At 37.9% G+C, this 23199-nt stretch overlaps 1 protein-coding gene across 1 annotated transcript; it reads left to right on the forward strand.

Annotated features, from left to right (window-relative positions):
* The first annotated feature begins 20287 nt into the window (after window positions 1–20287).
* Window positions 20288–22195, forward strand: LOC130742179 (uncharacterized). The gene has a single exon (XM_057594439.1). The coding sequence runs from the start codon at window positions 20288–20290 to the stop codon at window positions 22193–22195; it is 1908 nt and encodes a 635-aa protein (XP_057450422.1).
* Window positions 22196–23199: the final 1004 nt, after the last annotated feature.

The raw sequence follows: 23199 nt of genomic DNA on the forward strand, positions 1-23199 counted from the left end.
TGTGGAGCTTTTCACAGACTCTATGCTTGCGTTGGGGCTTTTGGCTTCTAATCATCCCCCGTTTCATCAGTATGCATGCATAATTAATGGCATCAAGGGTCTTCTTTGCTGGAGTTGGGTTGTCCACTGTCATCACTTGCTCCGTGAAGGAAATGTTGTTGCTGATTATTTGGCTAAGCTTTGAGCGTCTTCTACGACCACTATTAGCTTTTGGGATTCTCCTTTAGCAAGGGTCATGTCTGCTTTGCATGCTGACGCCCTCGGTGTCGCCTTCTTGAGGCAGTAGTTTTCTTTCTGTTGTTTTTCTTTCTTTGCTTCTTTATCCAAAAAAAATGACATCAGAGTAATTAAAAAAAGTCAATTGTGACTTTTCTAAAAAATAATTAATGTATCAATTTGGCATTTAATGATTTTTAATGACATTAGAATGATTAATAAAAGTCATTTGTGAATTTTCTACCATTAAGATGTATGGTGACAATTTTTCTTTAATGATTATGGTTATTTTTTGTATTAAAAAATTTGAACATAATATCTTACGCTCAAAATGATATCAAATATGTCATAAATGTTTTTTATATCATATAGTTTTTAAGGAATAATTTGAGAATTAACAAAAAAAAATTGTATTTTATGTTTTCGTATATACATATGGAAGATTAAAATGATTTTGGTATTTGATTCAAAGCATAATAAATTAGAAAAAAGGAATTATAATGTAATTATAATTAAAAAAATTAAATAGGTGATATATGTATTTAAAAAAGAAAAACGATTGAGGAAATATGAAAATGTTTGATGTATACCGATAAAGTATTTTTATTCTATTCGTGCATGGCGCGAGATCAATACTAGTATATCCTCTAAACTAATCCTTAAGTTGCACAGCTCGTACATCAGAACGCAAAAAACTAGAAAGCCCCGGTGTAACATCCTGACTTGACGACTGGCCTCACGGTAACAACACGAGTCTTTTCAGTGCGCTTTGTCCTCACTCGCGCACTTCCCGGGAAAACTTCCCAGGATGTCACCCATCACGATATTGCTCCAAGGCAAGCACACTTAACCATGGAGTTCTTATCAGTTGGGCTCTCGAAAAGAAGTTGCAACTTGTTGTTATGAGTAGTACCAATCAAATCTCTTATGCCCTCCTTAACTGTATAGTCCATCCCTATACAGTCTCGGAATACCTCTTGTTCGGGTGTGAGATCGGTTCATTCTTGTGCCCCTCCACCTAGAAGCCTGCCAGGAGCCGCTCTTTGTCCGTGCCTCACTGCACCGGCGATCACTCCCCGCCCTCGTCGGCCCCGGGCGTCACAGGCTTAATGTGAGACCCAAGTTTTTAAGCTTAGAATAAATCGAATAAAATTCCTATTCACGATTAGTTGGATGTAACGTGAGGGAAAAACCTGAATAGGTGTTTATTGAATGGAATAAATTTATGAAGGAGGAAGTTCAGGAGAAGGCTAAGGAAAGTACTAAAGTTGATATAAGTTATAGCGCAAGTATTATTCGTTTACGCCTAGGACAAGAACCTTAGGAAAAGATTAATTTAACCCTCGGAACACTATAGGAAAAAATTCCAAAAATCTTCAAGAGGAATATAAGAATTTCTCTTATTCCTTTCCATGACAAGCGTTTCGCTACGAAACCCTGGAATGTACAAAGGTCAAATTCCAATACTCGGAAGTTTGCCGAAACTAAGTCACTGATAGTTCAAGAAACCTAAAATCAACGGACGATGAAGACTTTTTCTATTCAGAGCTTCAAACGAAGATTCCACACGCGTACACCTATTTCTCTCGATGTTCTGAATCTTTCTTCAGAACGAAGTTTCCTCATTCGACATCAACTGCAAAAAGTAACTTTTCGGGTTAAATCGATTCACACCGACTTTGGATCGTTTGCTTTAATTCCAAGAAACCTGTTTTGAGTTCTGGAATTCTGTCACCAGAACCTATCTTAGAATTCACGGAGGAATGCGCAGGAAAAATCGGAATCGCGAAATTTTCATTTTTCTGCATTTTCCAAAACCTATAAATAGCAAGAAAATGAAAAAAAATTCAAAAAACCCTCACCATTCTCACCTTTGAACCCGCGAGCTTGGAGGAGGAGGAGGAAGAAAAGATTTTCGCCGTTTCTTGCCCGATCGCTGCACCGTTCGTTGCTATGCGTAGACCTCGAGGTATAGATGTTATTCCTTACTTCTGATCGTCAATTCTGTCGCTTTTCTCTATGTCTTTCTGTGCTCAAAGTTTTGAGCTTTTTGTAAAACTGTCCAAATAACTTGATTTCAGTGTCTAAACTTATTGCCTACATGCCCAAGAGCATGAATATCCGGTTGTTTTCTGTTGAATCTCGCCGAATTGCCGCCGAGTTTCAATTCTGCTTAAAATACCCATTTTTGGCCAAAGCTTCGTACTTTGGATTAAAAACTCTCGACTGAGCTTAGTGTTAGTAGGATTAGTTGTCATAAACGTCGTTGGTAACGTCCCCATCCAATTTGTTTTTCGAAATTCCAATTTTGAAATTCTAAGCTAAAAATATTGACCAAAATACCCCTGCGACAATTTTCGACCCAATAATTTTTCTGAGAGTTTCCCTTGCTTAGATATCGCCTAAGAATACCTAGGAATTAAATTAGATCGAAGAAAAAGTTCGGGAAGCCCTATTTTGATAGTGGCCGAAACTTATATGCCATGGTACCGTGTCCAAAAATAATTTTTGGGTCTGTATGACCTGAGTTATAGCGTAGCTCTCTCCGTTGTCGAAATTTTGGCTTTGGTTTCGTGTCATTCTGAGTTCTGTAGCTCGAGTTATGGATGTTTTAGCGAATAAAGTGTTTTTGTACAAAACTTGAATCGAGTCGAAACTCATCCATTAGGGAAAAGCCTTTCCATTCGTGCCTAAATGTGGTACTCTGAAGCTCCTTGAGCTTTGTCTAACTTTAGTTAGTATTGTTTCGAGTGTATCGACTTATTTTGATTGATTTTGCTTTGTTTGCTCTAAGGTTCGTTGTGGAAACCTTAGACTTGACTGAGCAAGCTTGGCTGTGTGACTTACACTGTGATTCTGGAAGAACTAGAGGTAAGGGCAACTTACACTGCTAGCTAATGCTTTAGGCGTCGATAATTTCGACTTGCTTATTTATGTTTCTTTATCGCTGTGACTGGAGAAAATGTTTTGAGGCTTCGGCCGTGTGAAACTAATATGAGACGTGTGTCTCCGTTTTCTGAGAGGCTTCGGCCGTTTACTGGTTTCCGTCTTACTGCTTCCTAGTGGATAGGACAGGGTTATGTTTTACCGCAATTACTTGATTCACATGCCATACTTGCTATGTGCTAAATGGTTAATCTTAGGCTATGTGAATACTTGTGCACATTATTTTGGAACATGCAATTATTGTTAGAATATGCTGACCATATGGTGCAATTTATATCGTTTATTCATGGACTACCAAAATGTGAGGAATAACGGTTAGTTATGCCTCGTTGGTGGCGAATTCTTAAGGGTTTATCTCGACAAGACAAACTGAGGTTCAGACTCTTGTCTTCTTTTGTGGTTTCAAGACCTTCTCATGGGATTTGGGGGATATCGGGATCTTTTGAACTTATAGTTTTGGAAAGAAAATATTTTCATGAGAAATTCCATAATGCTTTAAATAACATTCAAACTCTTTTAATTAAATGTTAATGATCTCAAATGAACTTCTAGGATTTGAATATTAGTTTTGGAAAATGAGAAGTGTCGCTAAATCAAAGTTTTGGGGAAGCTCAAAAGTTTCTGAGTATGCTTATACTTTTTCGCTCGATGAGCAGTTTATTTATTTGACTATCTAAAGGATAAGTCAGGGAACTATAAGTTTCCAAGTACATTGTTACTCTTTGCTCGCTGAGCAGTTTTGACCATCGAATTAGATGAGTCGGAGGACTCGAGAAGTTATCATGAGTGATTGCACTCTTTTTATAGTTATCTGCCTTTTGTCGCAGAATCGATATATGCCTTCGGGTACAGTATATGCCTTCGGGTACAGTATATGCCTTCGGGTAACTCGGGCATTTGATGGGGGATATGATCGACCGTATGGTTAGGATCGACCTGTTGATGTCAGGCACAGCGGAGGGAAAAGTCGACCCGCAGGGTTAGGACTGATCCGGCTATGTCAAGGTTGTAAGTGACACCCGAGGGTTATGGTCGACACAATGCCAGTGTTAGGACCGACTCGATCGTGCCCAGCCTACTTCTTCCGGAACCTTTTGAATTGACGTTGCATTGACATATCATGCACTCTAACTATATTTGTTGAGGTCTTGATGATTTGATGTTGATAAACATCGTTATGTGTTTTGATGATTTGATATTGATAAACATCGTTATGTGTTTTGATGATTGAATTGTATTAGAGATTTGATAACATGCTATGTATAAACCTTAGGGTAGACAATACAGAACTTATATGTATATATACAACATATATATGTATACCCCTTACACTTTACCTTTTGTCTTGTATTCATTATACTATATTTTGTAAGTTGACCCTTGCGCGTGCTACCTGTGTGTGGGGGGCTATGTATGCCCTTTTTGTCAGATGCCGATGACGGATTGTTTCGTGATGCTTCGTCGTTCGGGGAAGACCCGGAGTGAAATGACTACTACCGAGCCTTCGACGTGGACCCGGACTTCATGCAGGATCGGATGAGGGTCGATGTTAGGGGTGTAGTATATCGGGTTTCGTTGTCATAGCTCTGATTTTCATTTCTTATTTTGGGGCAGGGTAGGTCCCCGACTATTAGCTTTTTGTGTGATTCCCTTCCATGAGGATCACAGAGAGTTTGTCGGACGTAGGAAGTCCTTTGGAGGCCGTTTGGGCTGACTTACTTTCTTGGAGGACTGTATTTATAAAACTTAAGACTCTAACTATGGGTCGCACTTGTTTGCCTTTGGGCAATACGTTTAGTTACTTGATGTTACTTTCCGTCACTTGAGGACACTCGTGACGATGATTTTGGTTGCAGCAAGGGCTGTGCTTTTATTGTATATCAGTCGCAGTTAATCGCGATTGGGTTGAGTCTTTATTTCGACAAGTCTTTTTATTTAAAAAGAAAACGAAAAAAAAACACCTGCTTTTCCGCTTTATTTGATTTTTGGTTACTAAAGTGACGCCACCGAAATCGGGGTGTTACACCCGGCGGACCCTCCTCTATTCAGACAACATCATGAAAGGTAGAGATGTGCCAAGCAAGGTAGTCAGCACAAAAGTTCCCTTGACGACGAACAAAAGAAAAATCAACATAATCAAAAGCTGAAAGAAAACTACGACAATCACAAATAATTGAAAATAAATAAGAAGTTCCATTCGCCTTCTTCCAAGCCTGAAAGAGAGGTAAGCAATCTATCTCAAACTGAACGCGTCTGAAGCCAAGATGCACAGACAACTCCATAGCCCACCTAAGACACAAAGCTTCAGCCACCGTTGGAGAAAGAACAAGCGTTGGAAATTTTGCAGTAGACGCGAGCAACTCACCGGCTTTGTCCCTCGCCACCATACCAAACCCCACCATCTTGTCCCTCCCCACTGCAGCATCCACGTTGACTTTCACGATGTCAACCGGAGGTCGGACCCACTTCCCTGACCCTTGACCCCGCCCACCATTCGCCAAGGAGAACGACGACGAGTGGGGCATACTAGCGCAGCAGCCCGAGCCAAAACCGAAGCCACATACCAAGGTTTCTCCTAAAAAATCTGCTTATTCCTGGCCTCCCACATATCAAACAATATCTGTTGCACATAAGCCACCACCTCTAGCTCCATCTCCGTCACAACCTAACCCATAAACTCAGCCATCTTCGTACCTGATAAAGATATCAAGCCCAAATTCCTAGCGAACCAGCAACCACAACTCGCATTACAACTCAGGAAAAGATGCTCCACGGTCTCATCCTCCAACCCGCATAGAGGACAGTTCGGATCCACATCAACACCACGCTGGCGGAGCTTAACACGCACCGGAATCGCCTCCGTGCACACTTTGCACGCTACTTCTCGTACTTTTGGTAAACTCGGCGCTTTCCAAAACTTTTCCTATTGAACCGGCTCAAGTCCCACTTCATGTGATGAAGATGGACACTTTTGGTTAGCCAACTGTTGAAGCCACTCATAACCTGTTTTAACCGTGTATACACCATCAGCAGTGCCCAACTAGAAAAGACAATCAATCGCATCCTGATGTCGAATAGGTATAGACAAAATTCGAGCAGCTGTGGAAGGACAAAAAGTCCACTCAACAAGAGGAATATTCCATCCACCATGGTTTGGGAGGAGGAGATCCACCACCTTAACCAACTGTTGCTCATCAACAACCTCTTGACAAAAATTAATGCGAGGTCCGCTAGGTAGCCAATTATCATCCCATATTCGAACCTGTTTACCATCACCAATCCTCCAACAACTACCTTCCTAGATCATAGATGAAGTTTTAAGAATGCTACTCCAAGCATAACTCGGGCAATAACCCTTCTTAGCATCAATTAAGTTACTAGAAGGGAAATAAACAACTTTAAAAAGCCGCCCCAAAAGTGATACCGGGCAATTCTGAATGCGCCACTAATTCTTAGCCACAAGGGTCATATTAAAATATTTAAAATATCTAAAGCCAAGACCCCCCATACGTTTGGGCTGGCACAAAGTTTTCCAATTAGTCCAATGAATACCACGACGAGTAACATCCCCACCCCAATAAAAACGAGAAATCATACTCTCATTCTCATCACACAAGCCATCCGGTAAGATAAAACATGACATAACATAGGATGGGATGACTTGTGCCACTGCCTTAATTAACACCTCCCGACCTAAACGAGACAAAGTTTTTTCTTTCCACCCCTTAAGTTTCTTCCACGCTCGTTCCGTCACAAAACTGAAAACCCTACTCTTTGATTTCCCAATAGGTAACCCTAGATATTTGGCATAGATATCTACAGCTTTTACTTCCAACAACTGTTGCAAATCAATAAAACAATTCTCTGGCACATTCCGGCTAACTGACAGCATAGACACTAAAGATTGTGTTTTCTCTACTTGTGAAGAATTGGATTTTAAGCTGACACTAACAAAGTTGAGGACGCTTGTTGAAGTGCTTAGAGCCAAGCAATAGTCCACCAACATTATGAGTCTTTTTTTTGGTACCAACATTATGAGTCTATCTAAATTAAAATGAACATTAAATTATCTGAAAAGTAATTATACTCTTAAATAAAAATAATTCATAATTACTAAGGCTAAGTAGATTTTTTTTTGATAAGCCAAAGATGTATTAAAGGGAGTAAGACTAAGTAGATATTGACACAAAAATATTTGAAAAATAAAATAGGTGATAATTGAATATATATATATATATATATATATATATATATATTTTGATCGGGGAGCGACCAAACTACCCGTGGGAGAGGGTAGCGGAGAGAGGTGGAGGAGTGGCGAGCCAGCTATCAGGACGTTCCCAGGAGGGGCTCCTGCAAGGGACTCTGATGTTAAAGTAAGTAGAGGAATGAAGAATGTGTAAGTGAAGAGGTGAAGAGAATGAGTTACCTTAATATGGAGGAGGAGCCCTCCTTATATACACGGGAAATTAGGGTTGGAGCCATGCAACGTCATGCCTGGCTCGTACTTGGTTCATCTTGGGCCGTTAGATCCTCTGTTGCTCCCTGCCGCAAAGTCGTGATCCAATGGTCCAGGGTTCCTTGGGATCTGTGCCTCCAACCACTAGTACCATAGGGTGGTTGGGATAGGTCAACCCCTACGTGGGCCCGGTGATTGTCTTGTACTCAAAAGGGAAGTCTCCTCCATTCCAAGCGGGCCGGGAGGAGGTAGCGATCGTTTAGTGGGTGATCGTCCCATTAGGTCCACTCTGGTCGTCCGTCCAAGAGTTTCCTGGAGCGGTGATCGTCCACGGGCGGTGGTGGTCGTTTCATTAGGTTTCCGCCCTGGGCCCGCTCTGGTCGTTCGTGCCATGATTTCCCAGAACAGTAGTCCCCCAGCTCTGGTCCACTGCCACAGTGGAGCATGAGCTTTAAGGGCGGCGTTTTCACGGAGGAGTTACTGGGTTTCCCGGAACATTCATGCATGCCCTGTGTGCGGGTGGCTCCCAGTCGTTTGATCCTCAGTCATTCCTGCGACGCTAGTGAGATATCACGGTCCAGGATTCCCCGTGTGGTAGGTTCAGTCCCTAGCTTTCTAGGGTGGTTGAGGGAAGTTAACTCCTAGTTCCTGGGTCCCACCGTTGTCCTTTGTGGGAGCGTGGGGCCAAACCTAGGTATTTCCTAAGTTCCCATAACAGTAGTCCCCCAGCTCTGGCCCAATGATTCAGTGGGGCATGAGCTTAAGGGTGATCTTCCCACACGATCTCCCTACAGCTTGTGATGTGGGTCTATGGGTGGACGGTTGCGCGGTTTGCGTGCTCCTCCCTCCCCTTCCTTCTGGTCTAGACCAGGTCATAGAAATAGGGAGCGTAGAGTTAGAAGACGACTTCCTTTAGATTCGATCCTTTTTTAGGGCGGTGCCGTTGTGGAGCTTGAGCTACGAGATTGGGTCGATCGTCCTCGGGGTACAGTCGGTTTTGGAGGCTCCCAGAACAGTAGTCCCCTAGCTCTGGTCCACAAGGGTTGTGGAGCTCGAGCTACAAGAGTTTAGAGGTCAGGAAAGGAGTTGGCGCCTAATACGAGGGTGGTGTGACCCGATTGCAGATTTAAGGCTCAGCCCAGATGAGTCCCAGCCCGATCGCTCGTGTGGTATGGAGCGGAAGTTCTTTGACATTTTGTTGTTTGCGCTGAAGCTGTAGGATGCTTAGACAGGGTTTGTCCCTTCTCTGATCTTCTTGACTCTGGTCGTTGCCGGAGGTGTTGTGGTGAGCTATTTCCCATAGCGTGGTGGAGGAGAAGTTTTATCGTTCCCCACAGACGGCGCCAATTGATCAGGGAGCGACCAAACTACCCGTGGGAGAGGGTAGCGGAGAGAGGTGGAGGAGTGGCGAGCCGGCGATCTGGACGTTCCCGGGAGGGGCTCCTACAAGGGACTCTGATGCTAAAGTAAGTAGAGGAATGAAGAATGTGTAAGTGAAGAGGTGAAGAGAATGAGTTACCTTAATATGGAGGAGGAGCCCTCCTTATATACACGAAGGGAAATTAGGGTTGGAGCCATGCAACGTCATGCCTGGCTCGTACTTGGTTCATCTTGGGCCGTTGGATCCTCTGTTGCTCCCTGCCGCAAAGCCGTGATCCAATGGTCCAGGGTTACTTGGGATCTGTGCCTCCAACAACTAGTACCGTAGGGTGGTTGGGATAGGTCAACCCCTACGGGGCCCGGTGATTGTCTTGTACTCAAAAGGGAAGTTTCCTCCATCCCAAGCGGGCCGGGAGGAGGTAGCGATAGTTTAGTGTGTGATCGTCCCATTAGGTCCACTCTGGTCGTTCGTCCAAGAGTTTCCTGGAGCGGTGATCGTCCACGGGCGGTAGTGGTCGTTTCATTAGGTTTCCGCCCTGGGCCCGCTCTGGTCGTCCGTGCCATGATTTCCCAGAACACCAATTGATCGGGGAGCGACCAAACTACCCGTGGGAGAGGGTAGCAGAGAGAGGTGGAGGAGTGGCGAGCCGGCGATCTGGACGTTCCCGGGAGGGGCTCCTGCAAGGGACTCCGATGCTAAAGTAAGTAGAGGAATGAAGAATGTGTAAGTGAAGAGGTGAATTCGTTCCTTAAATATAAATGTATTTTACACACCTACTTGACTTTTTAAAAAAACATTAATGTTAGTCAATGATCAAAAATTTAATTTCGATTATCTTGTTACGTTTTAAGAAAAAATGATTTTAAATATCATTTTTAATGATTTAAATTCAAAATTATAAATACAAATTAAATCCTTTATTCATGTGTAATTAATTTAAAATGATGTTTATTGTGAGTTAATGTTATTAAATATATTACTGTTAGTCAACGAAATTACATATATGTTACATTAATTTGATTTACAACATTCAAATTTTATTGAATAATAAAAAAACATTAATACACCTATTTAATGGTTTTAAAAATCAATAATTAAGGTTGTTGCACAAGTATCAATAAATAATAATTAATATTCTTGTTTTATTAAAAGTACTATGTAACTTTTTATTATACACTTTATCTCTCTTATTAATTCTAAAATTTCAATCTTCCTACCACCAATAAATGAAGAGTACAATTGGTAAAGTATAATTAATGCTCTCTTGAACATTGTAAAGTGACAGCTAATTAGGAACAAAATTCAACTAAAAATAGTGTTGGTTATATAGGAACAGAGGGAGTACAAACACTGACAACAAATTTCCGTTCATTGAAAAGAAACATATTTTCCACACCTATTTATTGTGTCTAAAATACAGTGATGTTAGTCCATGATCATAACTTTAATTTCGAATATTCTTTAACGCTTTAAAAAAAGGTTTTAATACTCAAATTTTAATGATTTTAATTCAAAATTATAAATACATATATACTGTTATATTCTTTTCATTTTAAAAAACCGCGTTCATTTCCTTTTTTATAATTATTACCATATTTAATACTCGCGTTCATGCCCTTTTTTATAAATATTACCATATTTAAAACCTTAGGGACGGTCTTTTAAAAACTTTAATTTTTATTCATTGATTATTTTTAGACTGTGCAAAAAACAGTAAAAACTATATTCTATTCATTAAAAATAACAATTTTAAATATACTATTAATTTTTTACTACATTACTTCTTACTGGACTAATATTTACACGCAGCTACTAATTTTAAAATGAATTAATGATAAATTTCGAATTTTATGGGGTATTAAAAATCGACTTTGATGATTTTTTCAGAACTAAATATTGAAGATGATCAGTTACAAAATTTGTGTTTGGCGGGATAGAGAAAATACTTTAAAGAAATGACAAATCTCTAAAGGAACATAGTTGTCTGCCCTATCCAATTTTTGATGATGTGGAATAGTTTCAAAACAAGTTCATAGCAGATGAGCTTAACTACAACAAAGAAGAAATGACAAATAAACATGCATCCTATCTAACAATGATGAAGGCAGAACAGAAGGGTGTATATGACAGCATAATGCAATCGATGTTGTCTGATAGTGGCGGATTTCTCATTTTGTATGGATATGGAGGAACTGGCAAAACTTTTGTCTGGAATACATTATATGCAGCCATCCGTTCAATGGGTATGATTGATCTGAATGTTGCTTCAAGTGGTATTGCTTCTTTGTTGTTGCCGGGTGGTAGAACAACACATTCCAGATTTTGCATTCCATTACAAACCGATGAAACAACTACTTGCAACATCAAACAAGGTAGTTTAAGGGCAAATTTACTGATCCGTGCCAAATTGATCATTTGGGGTGAAGCTCCTATGTTAAATAAGAATTGTTTAAGGCGCTTGACAGGACTTTGCGCGATATCATGAGACAGGAAGATGAAAGCAACATGGACAAACCATTTGGCGGTAAGGTTGTAGTTCTTGGTGGTGACTTCAGAAAAATTCTTCCAATCATTCCAAAAGGTGGAAGGCAATACATTGTATCTGCTACAGTAAATTCTTCTGATATTTGGAAATACTGTAAAGTTTTAAAGCTCACTAAAAACATGAGATTACGCACAACAGGTTCACTAGAGTTTGCAACAGAAATTAAAGAGTTTGCTGACTGAATTCTCAAAATCGGAGATGATGATTTCGAATCAAATGAGCGTGGTGAATCAGATATTGAAATTCCTGAAGATCTTTTGATACAGGATAGTGAAAATCCGCTTCTTGACCTGGTTGATTTGCATATCCCAATTTGGTGCAGAACATGAAGACTGAAAAGTTTTTGGAAGAACGATGCATATTGTACCCTACATTGGAATGTGTTGAGAAGGTTAATTATTTTATGCTTGATTTACTACCAGGTAATACAACAGAGTACTTAAGCTCAGATAACACTTGCAAATCTGACGAGGACATTGAACTACAATCAGAGTGGTTTACTACATAATTCTTAAATGATATTACATGCTCAGGAATGCCAAATCACAAAATTATCTTGAAGGAAGGTGCTCCGATAATGCTATTGAGAAATATAGATCAAGCAACCGGTTTATGCATTGGAACGCGGCTAATAGTGGCTGATCTTGGAACAAATGTTATAAAGGTCATTGTAATAACAGGAACCGACATTGGAGAAGATATTTTCATTCCAAGAATGGACATGGTTCCATCTGTCTCAGGTTACCCGTTTAAGTTTGAAAGACGTCAATTTCCGACCAGTCTATCCTAAATAATTCTGAATTTTATGAAATTTGTATGACGGTAAAATTTATGAGGCATCACAAATTTATTGGTTTTCTTTATATGTTTTGCTTCTTTACTAATTGTCCAAAAATAATGTTGAACAATCGTATTGAAACATATTACACTACGAATTTAATAATAAATAAATTAATTAAAGGAGTGACTAAAAATCATAAATTCTCACATTACAAATTAATAAACGCATTTTGATGACTTTTTTCTACATTTACTTTTATTCCTTAAAGAATCACGCACATTTATGTGTTTTAGTCATGCATTTAATGTTTTTTTCTGCATTAACTTTTAGTCAATAAATAATCAAGCGCATTTATGATATTTAGCATTTAAAAAATTAAAATTTAAATAAAGGTATTTTTCAACCTTTAATGCGTAAAAAAACCATATTTATTAAAAAAATACCAAATTTATTGCATTACTAACGTGATAAAGTACATTAAATTCAAAATAACAAAATAGTCTAACTGCCTTAATTACATTCAATTATTTTTAACAAATATTCCTTAAAAATATCCTTCCTTAAAATCGTTGACTGCTATTTAGGAAAATCGAATTAAAATACTTTTAAATTAGAATTAAAAAAAAACAAAATAATAACATTGATTTAATTTTAAAATTCATCCATCACAATTAAGTACATTAATTACATCGATTTATTTTTAAAAAATCAAGTAAAAACTTAGTAATAATTCCTTAATTACAATAAATTGATTATATACATTAATTATACAAAATTGTGTGCGTTAATTAAGTAAATAAAACCTACATAGATAAATTAAAAATTCAGAATCAAGTAAAAAATTGAATAACACATTAAATTTTAAAAAAATCTCAACTTATACTAATAAAAATTCGAGCTTCAACAAAAAATAATAATAAATCAAAACAAAATCAATTAGGAATCACAGAAGAGCAATAAGCCTACATATATATATATATATATATATATATATATATATATATATATACTTTAGTATACATCTCTTTTTATACACAAGTTCAGGCCAAAATCAACATACGTTAGTTTTCATCTCCAAAACTTCCTTGCATCATGAATCCGAACTATAGCCTACTTGAACAACTGACTCCTTTAGCACATGATTGGACTATTGTCGTTCAAGTAATAAGGGTGTGGTTTGCTGAAGAAGAGGAGGAAGAATATGAGGAAGGACACGATGGTTCGTTCTATAATCTGTTGTTGATGGATCGAAAGGTATGTAAACCAGAAACAATTTCGCTATTATTAAATATGTAATTGTATTTTAATTTAATTCACGGACATAAATTCATATGAAACTCCTTCATTTCTAGGGTCAAACAATCCATGCATAGTGTAGGTGTAACCTTCATGAACGTTTTGCCAACAGAATCACGGAAGGTTTGGTATACCGTTTTGAATATTTCTGGGTATGACATAATTTCCGAGGTCTTAGTGCATCTAGGCATATCTACAAGATACACTTGCAAAGTAGAACAAGGATGGTTCCATATAATAAAGATGTGTTTCCTGTGCGTGATCTGATATTTGACAACGTGCATGAAATTCTAAATCCTGACTTTGACGAGCGGTTCTTTGTTGGTATGTAAATATTTACCTTCATTTAAATAACTTCAAATACATCAACACTTCAATGTATTGACATTACCATTAAAACAGATGTTATGGGCGAAGTAACGCACGTCGAAAATTACAACGGATTTGTGCGGAGTGGAGTCCATACGCAGAGCAGAGACATTGAACTTGAATCTCAAGGGTAAATTTGCTTTTATCAATAAAAAATTAGTATTATTAATTTCTATAAATTTATACATAAGAAAGTTAAAAACTTTTATTTAATTTTTTTCCAGCAAAAAAATTAAATGTTTTTTATACGGCCAATTTGTCGACGAATTGGATGCACTCCTAAATTCAAAAGACAACAAACATGTTGTGATTATCATATTGTTGAGAGTTGTAACAATTCATCAAGGTACATTTAACTATTTTGAGCAACAAACAAACATACATTTCTATATAATAAATCAACATGTTCAAACTTAAACTTACAATCGATCGCTAATTTTTTTTTCCAGGGGAATATAAACTAACTGTTGGGTTAAACTGCACTAAAGTAATGTTCAATCCTGACATTCCACAAGCAGTGTCCTACAGAGAAAGGTATGCATGTACTGTGGATTTCATATTACTTTGAACAAATTTAGATGACAAATAACAACATAATTTTTGTTTCTTCGAAGATTATTTGAGTGTGACGGAGTTCATACTCAAGTAATGAACGTTATGATTGAAAGATTAAACGTTACTGAAAAAGATGAGTTCCTAACGCTTTTCCCAAGCACAAGTATTAAAAATTTGGTTACTTGCATATCAGTATGTTCTCATCACTTTTAATTTAATTTATTAGACTTTTTTTTATTAAAAAAAAACAGACATTGATTTTCATTCAACGTTTTAATTAAATAAAACAATTACTTATTATATTATTAACTTAGTATTAATGAATACATTATTAAATTAGTAAATAAACATATAATGTTAGGATTACACTAAATAAAAATGCGTTTTAAATAAAAAATTCATGGGGTTAGAGATTTTTAAACACTAACTACAAACTTAAATACTTATTAAACTAATTTAATAATCACATATTATGGGAAATTAACAACATATGAATAATGAGATAAAATATCAATTAATTAGACCTTAAACTTTTATGCTCTTTCATTGAATTTAATTGCTTTAAATTCATAACGTTATAATAGGAGAAAAAAATTTGATACATGTTTTATATTCATAATGGTTATTTATATCTACATCATGATTTCTAATAGGCTTAAATGCATTTTTGGTCCTCCACGAATATGTTTCGTGCAAAATGAGTTCATAACCTTCAAAAATAGCATTCTTGATCCCAAACATTATACTCCATTAACAGTTTTGGTCCCTCTTCACTTTTCCATCCAAAGACTAACGGTTTATGCATTTTCCAGAAAATTCAACCACTTCTTCATACATCCTTCCATCATCTTCATCATATTCTTCAAACCCATCACTCTCACAACATAAATTTTGAAACTTTTCGCACTACCTTCATATCCAACATTTTCACTCTCTGACTCTTTCTCTCTCTCAGATCCAAACCCAGAGTCTCCTCTTCTCCTTCAAAGCTCCAGTTCTTCTTCTCACAAGATTAGCCACCACTTATCTCTCCCTAGATCGCACCGTCGCCGCTCCTACTCCTCTTCTCAGAAGAACCGCCACCACTTCTTTCTCCCCCAGATCACCCCAACCACCGATCTACCCCGACAACCGCCTTCTTTGTCCAGATCGCACCACTGCCAGTATTCCCCTTTCCAGCCCCGCCGAGACTTCACCCTGCCACATCCAAACCAAATCGAGACCTTCTCATCTTCCCATATCACGCCACAGGCCACCACCTGCCCCTTCTCCTCATTCCAGCAAACCCATCAATAGAAAGAGAGAGAGAGAGAGATATTTCAAAGATGAAATCCTCATATCACTCTTCGGCTGAGGTGTTGTGAAGGTTTCGTTGGCTATTCATGGTAGTGGGACGAGATTGTGAGGAAGGTTTCAACCTGGGTTTTCAATTTTTATTGCTTCTGGGTTTCAAAGCTTGAGCAAGGTTGAAACTTGAATACCAGATTTAGGGGAAAAGGGTTATGTTGTTGAGAAATTTTTGAGTTTCTCACCAGATTTGGGGGAAAAGGGTTTTCACTAATGGGGTTGGATGAGTTTGGGAGATGTGGTTTTGTAGTAATGGGTTGGGAAAAGCTTCATAAACACCAAAGATTTTGCTGAGTTTGTTGTTTCAATAAAAAAAATTCAATTTAAATTTTATTAAAAAAATCCACGTAAGCACAAACCGTTAGTTTTCTAACAGAATAAGGAAATGGGACCAAAATTGTTAACGGAGTATAACGTTTGGGATCAAGAATGCTATTTTTGAAGGTTAGGGACTCATTTTGCATGAAACGCATTCGTGGGGGACCAAAAATGCATTTAAGCCTTTTTTATATTTTCGATTCAAATGTAAAATCTCTGACTGAGGTATTAGTAATCACTATTGTAAAATAGGTTTGGTTTAGACATTGGTCATCACTATTATAAAATAGGTTTCTTTTGCAGACAATCACTAAAAGTGGTAAACGAAACACACCTCCAACTATAGTTAAAGACTCCAACACACCTATTCAACGTCGTTCAGACGATGGTTCCATAACAGAAGTTGTTGGAAGTAAAGATGCAGAAATGTTGAAAAAGATCAAGGTTTCAAAGATTTAGTTGCATTTCCTTAAGATTGTTTGCAGATAAATAGCGTTTGTTCTAAACTTTCACTTTTATGTCTTTACCCACGTTGACAATTTGTTTTTTTTTTTGGTAAATTGACCTCGGTGGTCACTTTCAAACATTTTGACTTTTTTTTCGTATATTGACCATGTTACTAAAATATTCAATAAATCATTTTATGTTTGTAAATCTTCGTGCATACGTCAATTTAAATGTGCTTTCAACCCTTAAACACATTACTTTGCAAAAAAAATAACCTACACCACAAATGTGCAAAAAACGAAAAATAAACCAAATACTTATATAGAATAAATAAAAAAAGATATTAATTAATTAACAAAAATTAAAAAAAATAAATCCAAAAATAAATTCCCCGTGCAAGGCACGGGTTAAAAACTAGTCAACTTACATTTAGGAGTTCCTGTGTGTTGGTTTGAGAAATTAACATAATATTTTTTAAAACAAGAAATTAATCAAGGAGTATACTATGTTTCCTCTAAACAAGGAATTGATATTAAGAGATATGATTGAACTCATAGATGGTAGTTAAACACTAATTAAGGTAAGAAGAAAAAAAACTAGAAAAATAAATAAGCATAAACTCAAAGTAAATGGCTAAAGGAATAAATAAATGATGAAATGAATAAAAACAAATGAAAAATAATAGAGTACGGGAATTAGTATTTTGATTGATGATTGTGTTTTCATACAATTGTACAAATAATCATCTCCCTGTTTATCGGAAGTATTTCGGCTTACTATAACAGTTTTTTTTTTTACATAACTATAATAGTTACCAGACCTATAACCACTAAATCATGAAGTGTTCATGCCTCTCACTCCTTGTCACTAGTAGAAAACACTCAAATTAGGATGAAATTTTGTGACAAAAAAATTCGGTCCCGAAATAATTAATTTGTGATGGATTCAACGACTTTCTCATCGCTAAGGTTTTTCAAAACATTAATTATCATTTTGAGACGGAATACGGATTTTCACAATTTAGGGATAAAATTAGGCAAAATTGAAACGAGCAAAAAAATTATTGGAGGGAAGCAAGGCGCCAACATTGGGGACGCAATAATTAATTATTCTGTCACAATTTGGGACGAAGTTAGCAACAATTTTCTGTCACAAGTGTTTTTTGAAAATTTAATTTTTTTTTTGGGACGGAGTTTGTATTCTGTCACAATTTAGAGACGCAGTTATATAAACTATCGCAATATGGGAACGACATTTATAATTATTCCTAAATTTAGGAATTGTTCTCATTTTCAATTTTGACGTGTTTAAACCTATATTTTGTACCCATACGTTGAAAATATATCTATTTCTAGACTGATGCATACCATAAATCATGTCCATGTGCAAAGTTATTTTACCTCGACTACCATCGCGATTCCGGCTAAGGTTACCTGCTTACTTGTTGGTTGACGTCCCATAACAACTCATGCATTTCTAGCCATTATGAAAATGACCAATATTTTGGTTCCAACACATTGCCCTTTGCCTTCTAGGTTTTTGTGGTAACACGCTGATATCTGAATGCAATCATATGTTTCGTCTCCTAAGAAATATATTAATGTTTGACTTATATACATTCCTCTAATTTCAAACTTTAATTATCTACACATTCTAAAGTTTATCTTGTGTGGATACTTCAACTCTCTTTTGTTCATTGCTTTTGCTTAAATTCCAAAAACTCTTACTTATTATTATGCCGTAATCATGTTTTACCATGTCTGGCAACAATTATTCTCAATATCTTAGCCACTCTTACACAACAAGAAAAAATTTGATTACCGATGGTCAAAAGTTGTCGGCACTTAAAAAATCACAGTAATGCTTAATTATCGACGACGAACTGACGACAAAAAAAATGGATAATAGCCTCGTCAGTATTTTTTTTCGAAGAATTTCAAAAACCGTCGGGAATTATTGACCATCTAAGTCCTTGGTAATTTATCGACAACTACTCCAGTCGGTAGTTAACGATGGCCTAGGCCATCTGTGATTGATTTGGTATATATGCACACAAAAATTCATTTTGTTGTAAATAAAACTGTGACTTTAATTTGATGAAAGTTTCACTAATTAAAGTAACATTCTCATTTAAAGCAAAAGGAGCATTTCATAACATTTTAAAGTAATAGTATTCATAATTTATACGAACGAGAGAAGAAGAAAGATGTGTGAGGAAGAGGTTTTGTAATCGTTTATTTATAGGTTACCGACGATTGTTTCAAGATAGTTACACATGATAAAGTTTTCAGAAGTCCACTAAGGTTTTAGCCGATGACAATTTCAATTGTTGAAATAGCTGACGACCAAAGCCGCCAGTAAAGCCGCTAGAAATTGATGTCCAAATTCTTTTTGAACCCGCCAAACTATAGACCTTCGGCAATTTCAAGTTTTTGAGTTACCTCCAGCGTTGGTTGTTGCTAACTTGACAGTAACTAATCCCGCCAAAAAATTATTTATAGCCAAAATTACCAACAACTTTTTTTGAAATACGTTATGTCATGGGTAATACTGAGATTTTATGATGGTTGTCAGGTCATCTGTAAAAATCTGTGGTAATTACATGTTTCCTTGTAGTGTTATGGCAACCAAAATCCTTCACGTTCTCCTCAATCAAATCATTAGGATGATTATGATCCAAGGAGCCGAAATGAAAAAGGCTATCGAATGAGGATGAACTTCCGCCACCTCACTGTTAACCAAACAATTTTGGATAATTTCGACCTATTTTGCATAATTCGATTTGATGATAAAGTCGAAAGTGAGGAGACTCAAGAAAATTTACCAAGTGTTAAGTGACTTCGACTAAAAAGTACCTTTCGAGATGCGAAGAATTCAACACCGGAGGTCGGTTGTTTCTGAAGACAGTTCACGAAAGACACGTATGGAGCAAAAGGACACGTGTAGGACGAAGGCATACTCGGAAGACACTTGTAATGGTTTTATCAATTGACCGTTAGAAGTTAGTTATATTTTTAAGTCTATAAATAGTGGATTTGTAGATAGAATCAGGGTTCACAATCTTTACTCGAAAACTCTCAAGCGCTTACAATCGATCACAATGATTACAAGCCAAGTTAGAGCAAAAAAGTAGGGATTCGTGCAACACTTTGTATTTTAGATTTTATTATCATTATTTAGAAAGTTTACTTGTCTTTTCACTTACTTCAGTCAAATCTATTTGTTTTGTTTCCAACTTGCTATCAAATTTCTTTAGTTTTTAGTGATTAAATCGAATTCATTTTCACCAAAGAACCCAAGAGGACTCGAATCCAGTCCCAAATTGATCTTTGGATTCTCTATTTGTTTTTACCAAAATTTGGTGTAAACACTCACATATTCATGTCTTGATGCCATTCGGCATTCCAAGCCACAAGTACCTTCTTGGTCCTTGCACTCAGAATCATATTGAAATTCCTTTAATGTTGAAGGAGTACATTGTACCCGGGGGTTTTCAACCTCCACTCAATTGAGATTGGTACACCTCTCGTCTATTCAGATAACATAATGTTAGTTGGGTCCCCACGGAATCCCCATCAGACTTCGGCTTCTAATGTTGGGGGTCGAAATAATATTTATCCTCAAGGAATGGCAGGAGTGGGTATCAACCCTATAGGGAATTCCTTAACTAATACATCTGTTAATGTGTTGAGGCAACAAATGGATGATAGTAACCATGAAATGGTGAATTTGTTGGCCCAACAAATAGGAACGGTGTTTCACCCTTTTATTCAAAATACAAATGAGTCTTATCAGCAATTGACAAGACAAATGGGTCGAATTGCAGACGCATTCGGGGTCCCTCGAAATGAAGTGGTGAACCCCGTGGGTACAGCGTTGAATAACGTTGTTGAAGTCAATGCAGTTCCTCAGAATGAACCATCCCAGACCCACGTCGAAATACCGGTAGGGCAGGGTGGCCGAAATCAATTAGATAATCTGGGCATCCAAGGGCGTCAGAACGTCGAGAATCCTGTTTTGATAAACCGAAATATGGATGCGGATAGGATAGTCGAGCGAATTAGACAGAATAACGTTGGGGGGCATCAAAATATAGCGGGAATAGTCAAACAATTATTGAATCAACATGGGTTCAATGTAGGCTACGCGAACCGACCCCATTTCGCTTCGGCCTTTTCCGACTTTGTTCTCCAGGTCGAATTACCTAGGGGATGGAAAGTCCCAAAATTTACTAAATTCTCGGGAGACACCGGAGAATCTACGGTCGAACATATTGCAAGGTACCAAATAGAAGCAGGGGACATAGCCAATAATGAGAACTTAAAAATGAAATATTTTTCGAGTTCTTTGACTAAAAATGCTTTAACTTGGTTTACTACTTTGTTGCCTAATTCAATCCATAATTGGGCTCAGTTAGAGAGAGTTTTTCACGAACAGTTCTTTAGGGGTGAGTCGAAAGTCAGTCTGAAGGAACTGGCTAGCGTGAAAAGAAAATTCAAAGAAACCATAGACGATTACTTGAATAGGTTTAGGCAGATGAAGTCGAAGTGCTTCACTCAGGTCCCAGAACACGAGTTAGTCGAAATGGCGGCTGGAGGCTTGGATTATTCAATTCGTAAGAAGATAGATACCCAACATCTTAGGGACATGGCTCAACTGGCTGACAGAGTCAGACAGATTGAAAATTTGAAACTCGAAAAAGAGAAATTTAATAGAGTCCCCAAGAAGGGTAAGGTTGCGTTCGTCGAAAGTTGCGAATATGAAGTCGATTATGACTCTTATCAAGGCAACTGTGACGACGTCGAACAACAGGAGGTTGATGTAGCCGAATTGGTATCAGGACCTCCTTATGTTTGTAGGATGTTAAAGCCTTATGAATCTAAAAATACGGAAATAAACAAAGGTGTTAGTAAGTTTCCTGTGAAAGCGTATAACTTTGATGTTACTAAATGCGATGCAATTTATGATATTTTATTAAAAGATGGGCAAATCAAAGTCCCTCATGATAAAAAAGAAGTACCTTTCGACCAAAGGAAAGGGAAAAAGTTTTGCAAGTTTCATAACGTATTCAGTCATTGGACTAATAATTGTGTGCGTTTCAGGGATCTGGTGCAAACTGCAATAAAAGAAGGACGGCTCAAGTTCGAAGAAAAGGATAAGGGTGCGATGAAAATTGATTCTTACCCAATGCAAATTGGCAACGCCAATTACGTCGAACCAGCCGGGATCATGATGGTTGAGTTGTCTGATTTGAACCAGGTTGCTACTGGGGATGATGATATCGAAGTTGTGGGGCCTACTCCAGGGATGGAGAAGGTCGAACTTCCTGAAGATGGAATGGAGGAAGAGGGCGTGGTCGAACTTATATGCCACCAAGTCGAGTGTCGTTTGACAAGTGGATGGCAAGGAGCCAGGCCCCTCACCCTAAGGTTAAGGTGGTCGAATTGGGGAATGGGTCTGCCTATATGGATAATTCTCGAAACAACAAGAATTATACCTATGTCCCAAGACCGTATTTGGGTCGAAACCCAATGACAAATACTCAGTGGAGGCGTCACCAGAGGGAGAAATCCTTTGAGGCCGGTCAATCCAGTTCTGAGAAGCCAGTCAAGTACCAACTATTGGTCCAGAGTGGAGGGGTCCCTATGGTTCCTATTTAGGTGATTAAACAGAGTATGAAGAATGCTGGAAACTGGGTGACAACTAACCAGGCGAAAGGGAAAGAAAAGCAGACTGGAGATGTCGAAATGAAGGACAACTTTGAGATGCTGGAGTCTGAATTTGAGTCTATGTGTAGCTTGGTCTCGATCCTTCCCGAAGAATTTGATGTGAAAACTGAAATCACTGATGATGAAGAGGATTACTACGTCGAAGAGGATGATGACAATCCACTATGTTATTATGTGATGACCAAAGGAGGGGTCGAAGATGATTGTGCTGTTTTTAAGAAGCCAGATATGAAGATGAAGAAGCATTTGAAACCCCTTTTTGTGTGGGCTCGCATCGAAGGAGTTGGTGTCAATAAAGTTTTGGTTGACGGTGGGGCCGCAATCAATCTGATGCCAAAGTTTTTGCTTAAGAAGATTGGGAAGTCTGTCGAGGATTTGCAGCCTCACAATATGATGTTGACTGATTACGAGGGAAAGACCTCTAAGTCCTTGGGGATGCTATTGGTGGAAGCCACAATTGGTACTGTTTCTCGACCTACTCTTTTCGTAGTAGTACCGTCGAAAGCGAACTACAATCTGCTACTAGGACGAGAGTGGATTCATGGGGTGGGAGCTGTGTCATCCTCACTGCACCAAAAGCTGTCTATTTCGAGGCCAGATGGGGTGGTCGAAAATGTTGATGCCGACTAGAGTTACTACAAAGCTGAAGTGGAGTTTGTCGACCGGAAGAATTTCGAGAAGCGGATGGCAAGCATTGCTCCATATGAATCAGAAGGAAAAGAACACATGGAAGGCTCTACTAATTATGCAATGAATCTTCACCCAGAGTACGGATTTCTTTGGAATAAGAACTTTCGCACTCAGAATGTC

Source organism: Lotus japonicus, chromosome 1 (genome assembly GCF_012489685.1).
Source record: "Lotus japonicus ecotype B-129 chromosome 1, LjGifu_v1.2".
Lineage (NCBI taxonomy): Eukaryota > Viridiplantae > Streptophyta > Magnoliopsida > Fabales > Fabaceae > Lotus > Lotus japonicus.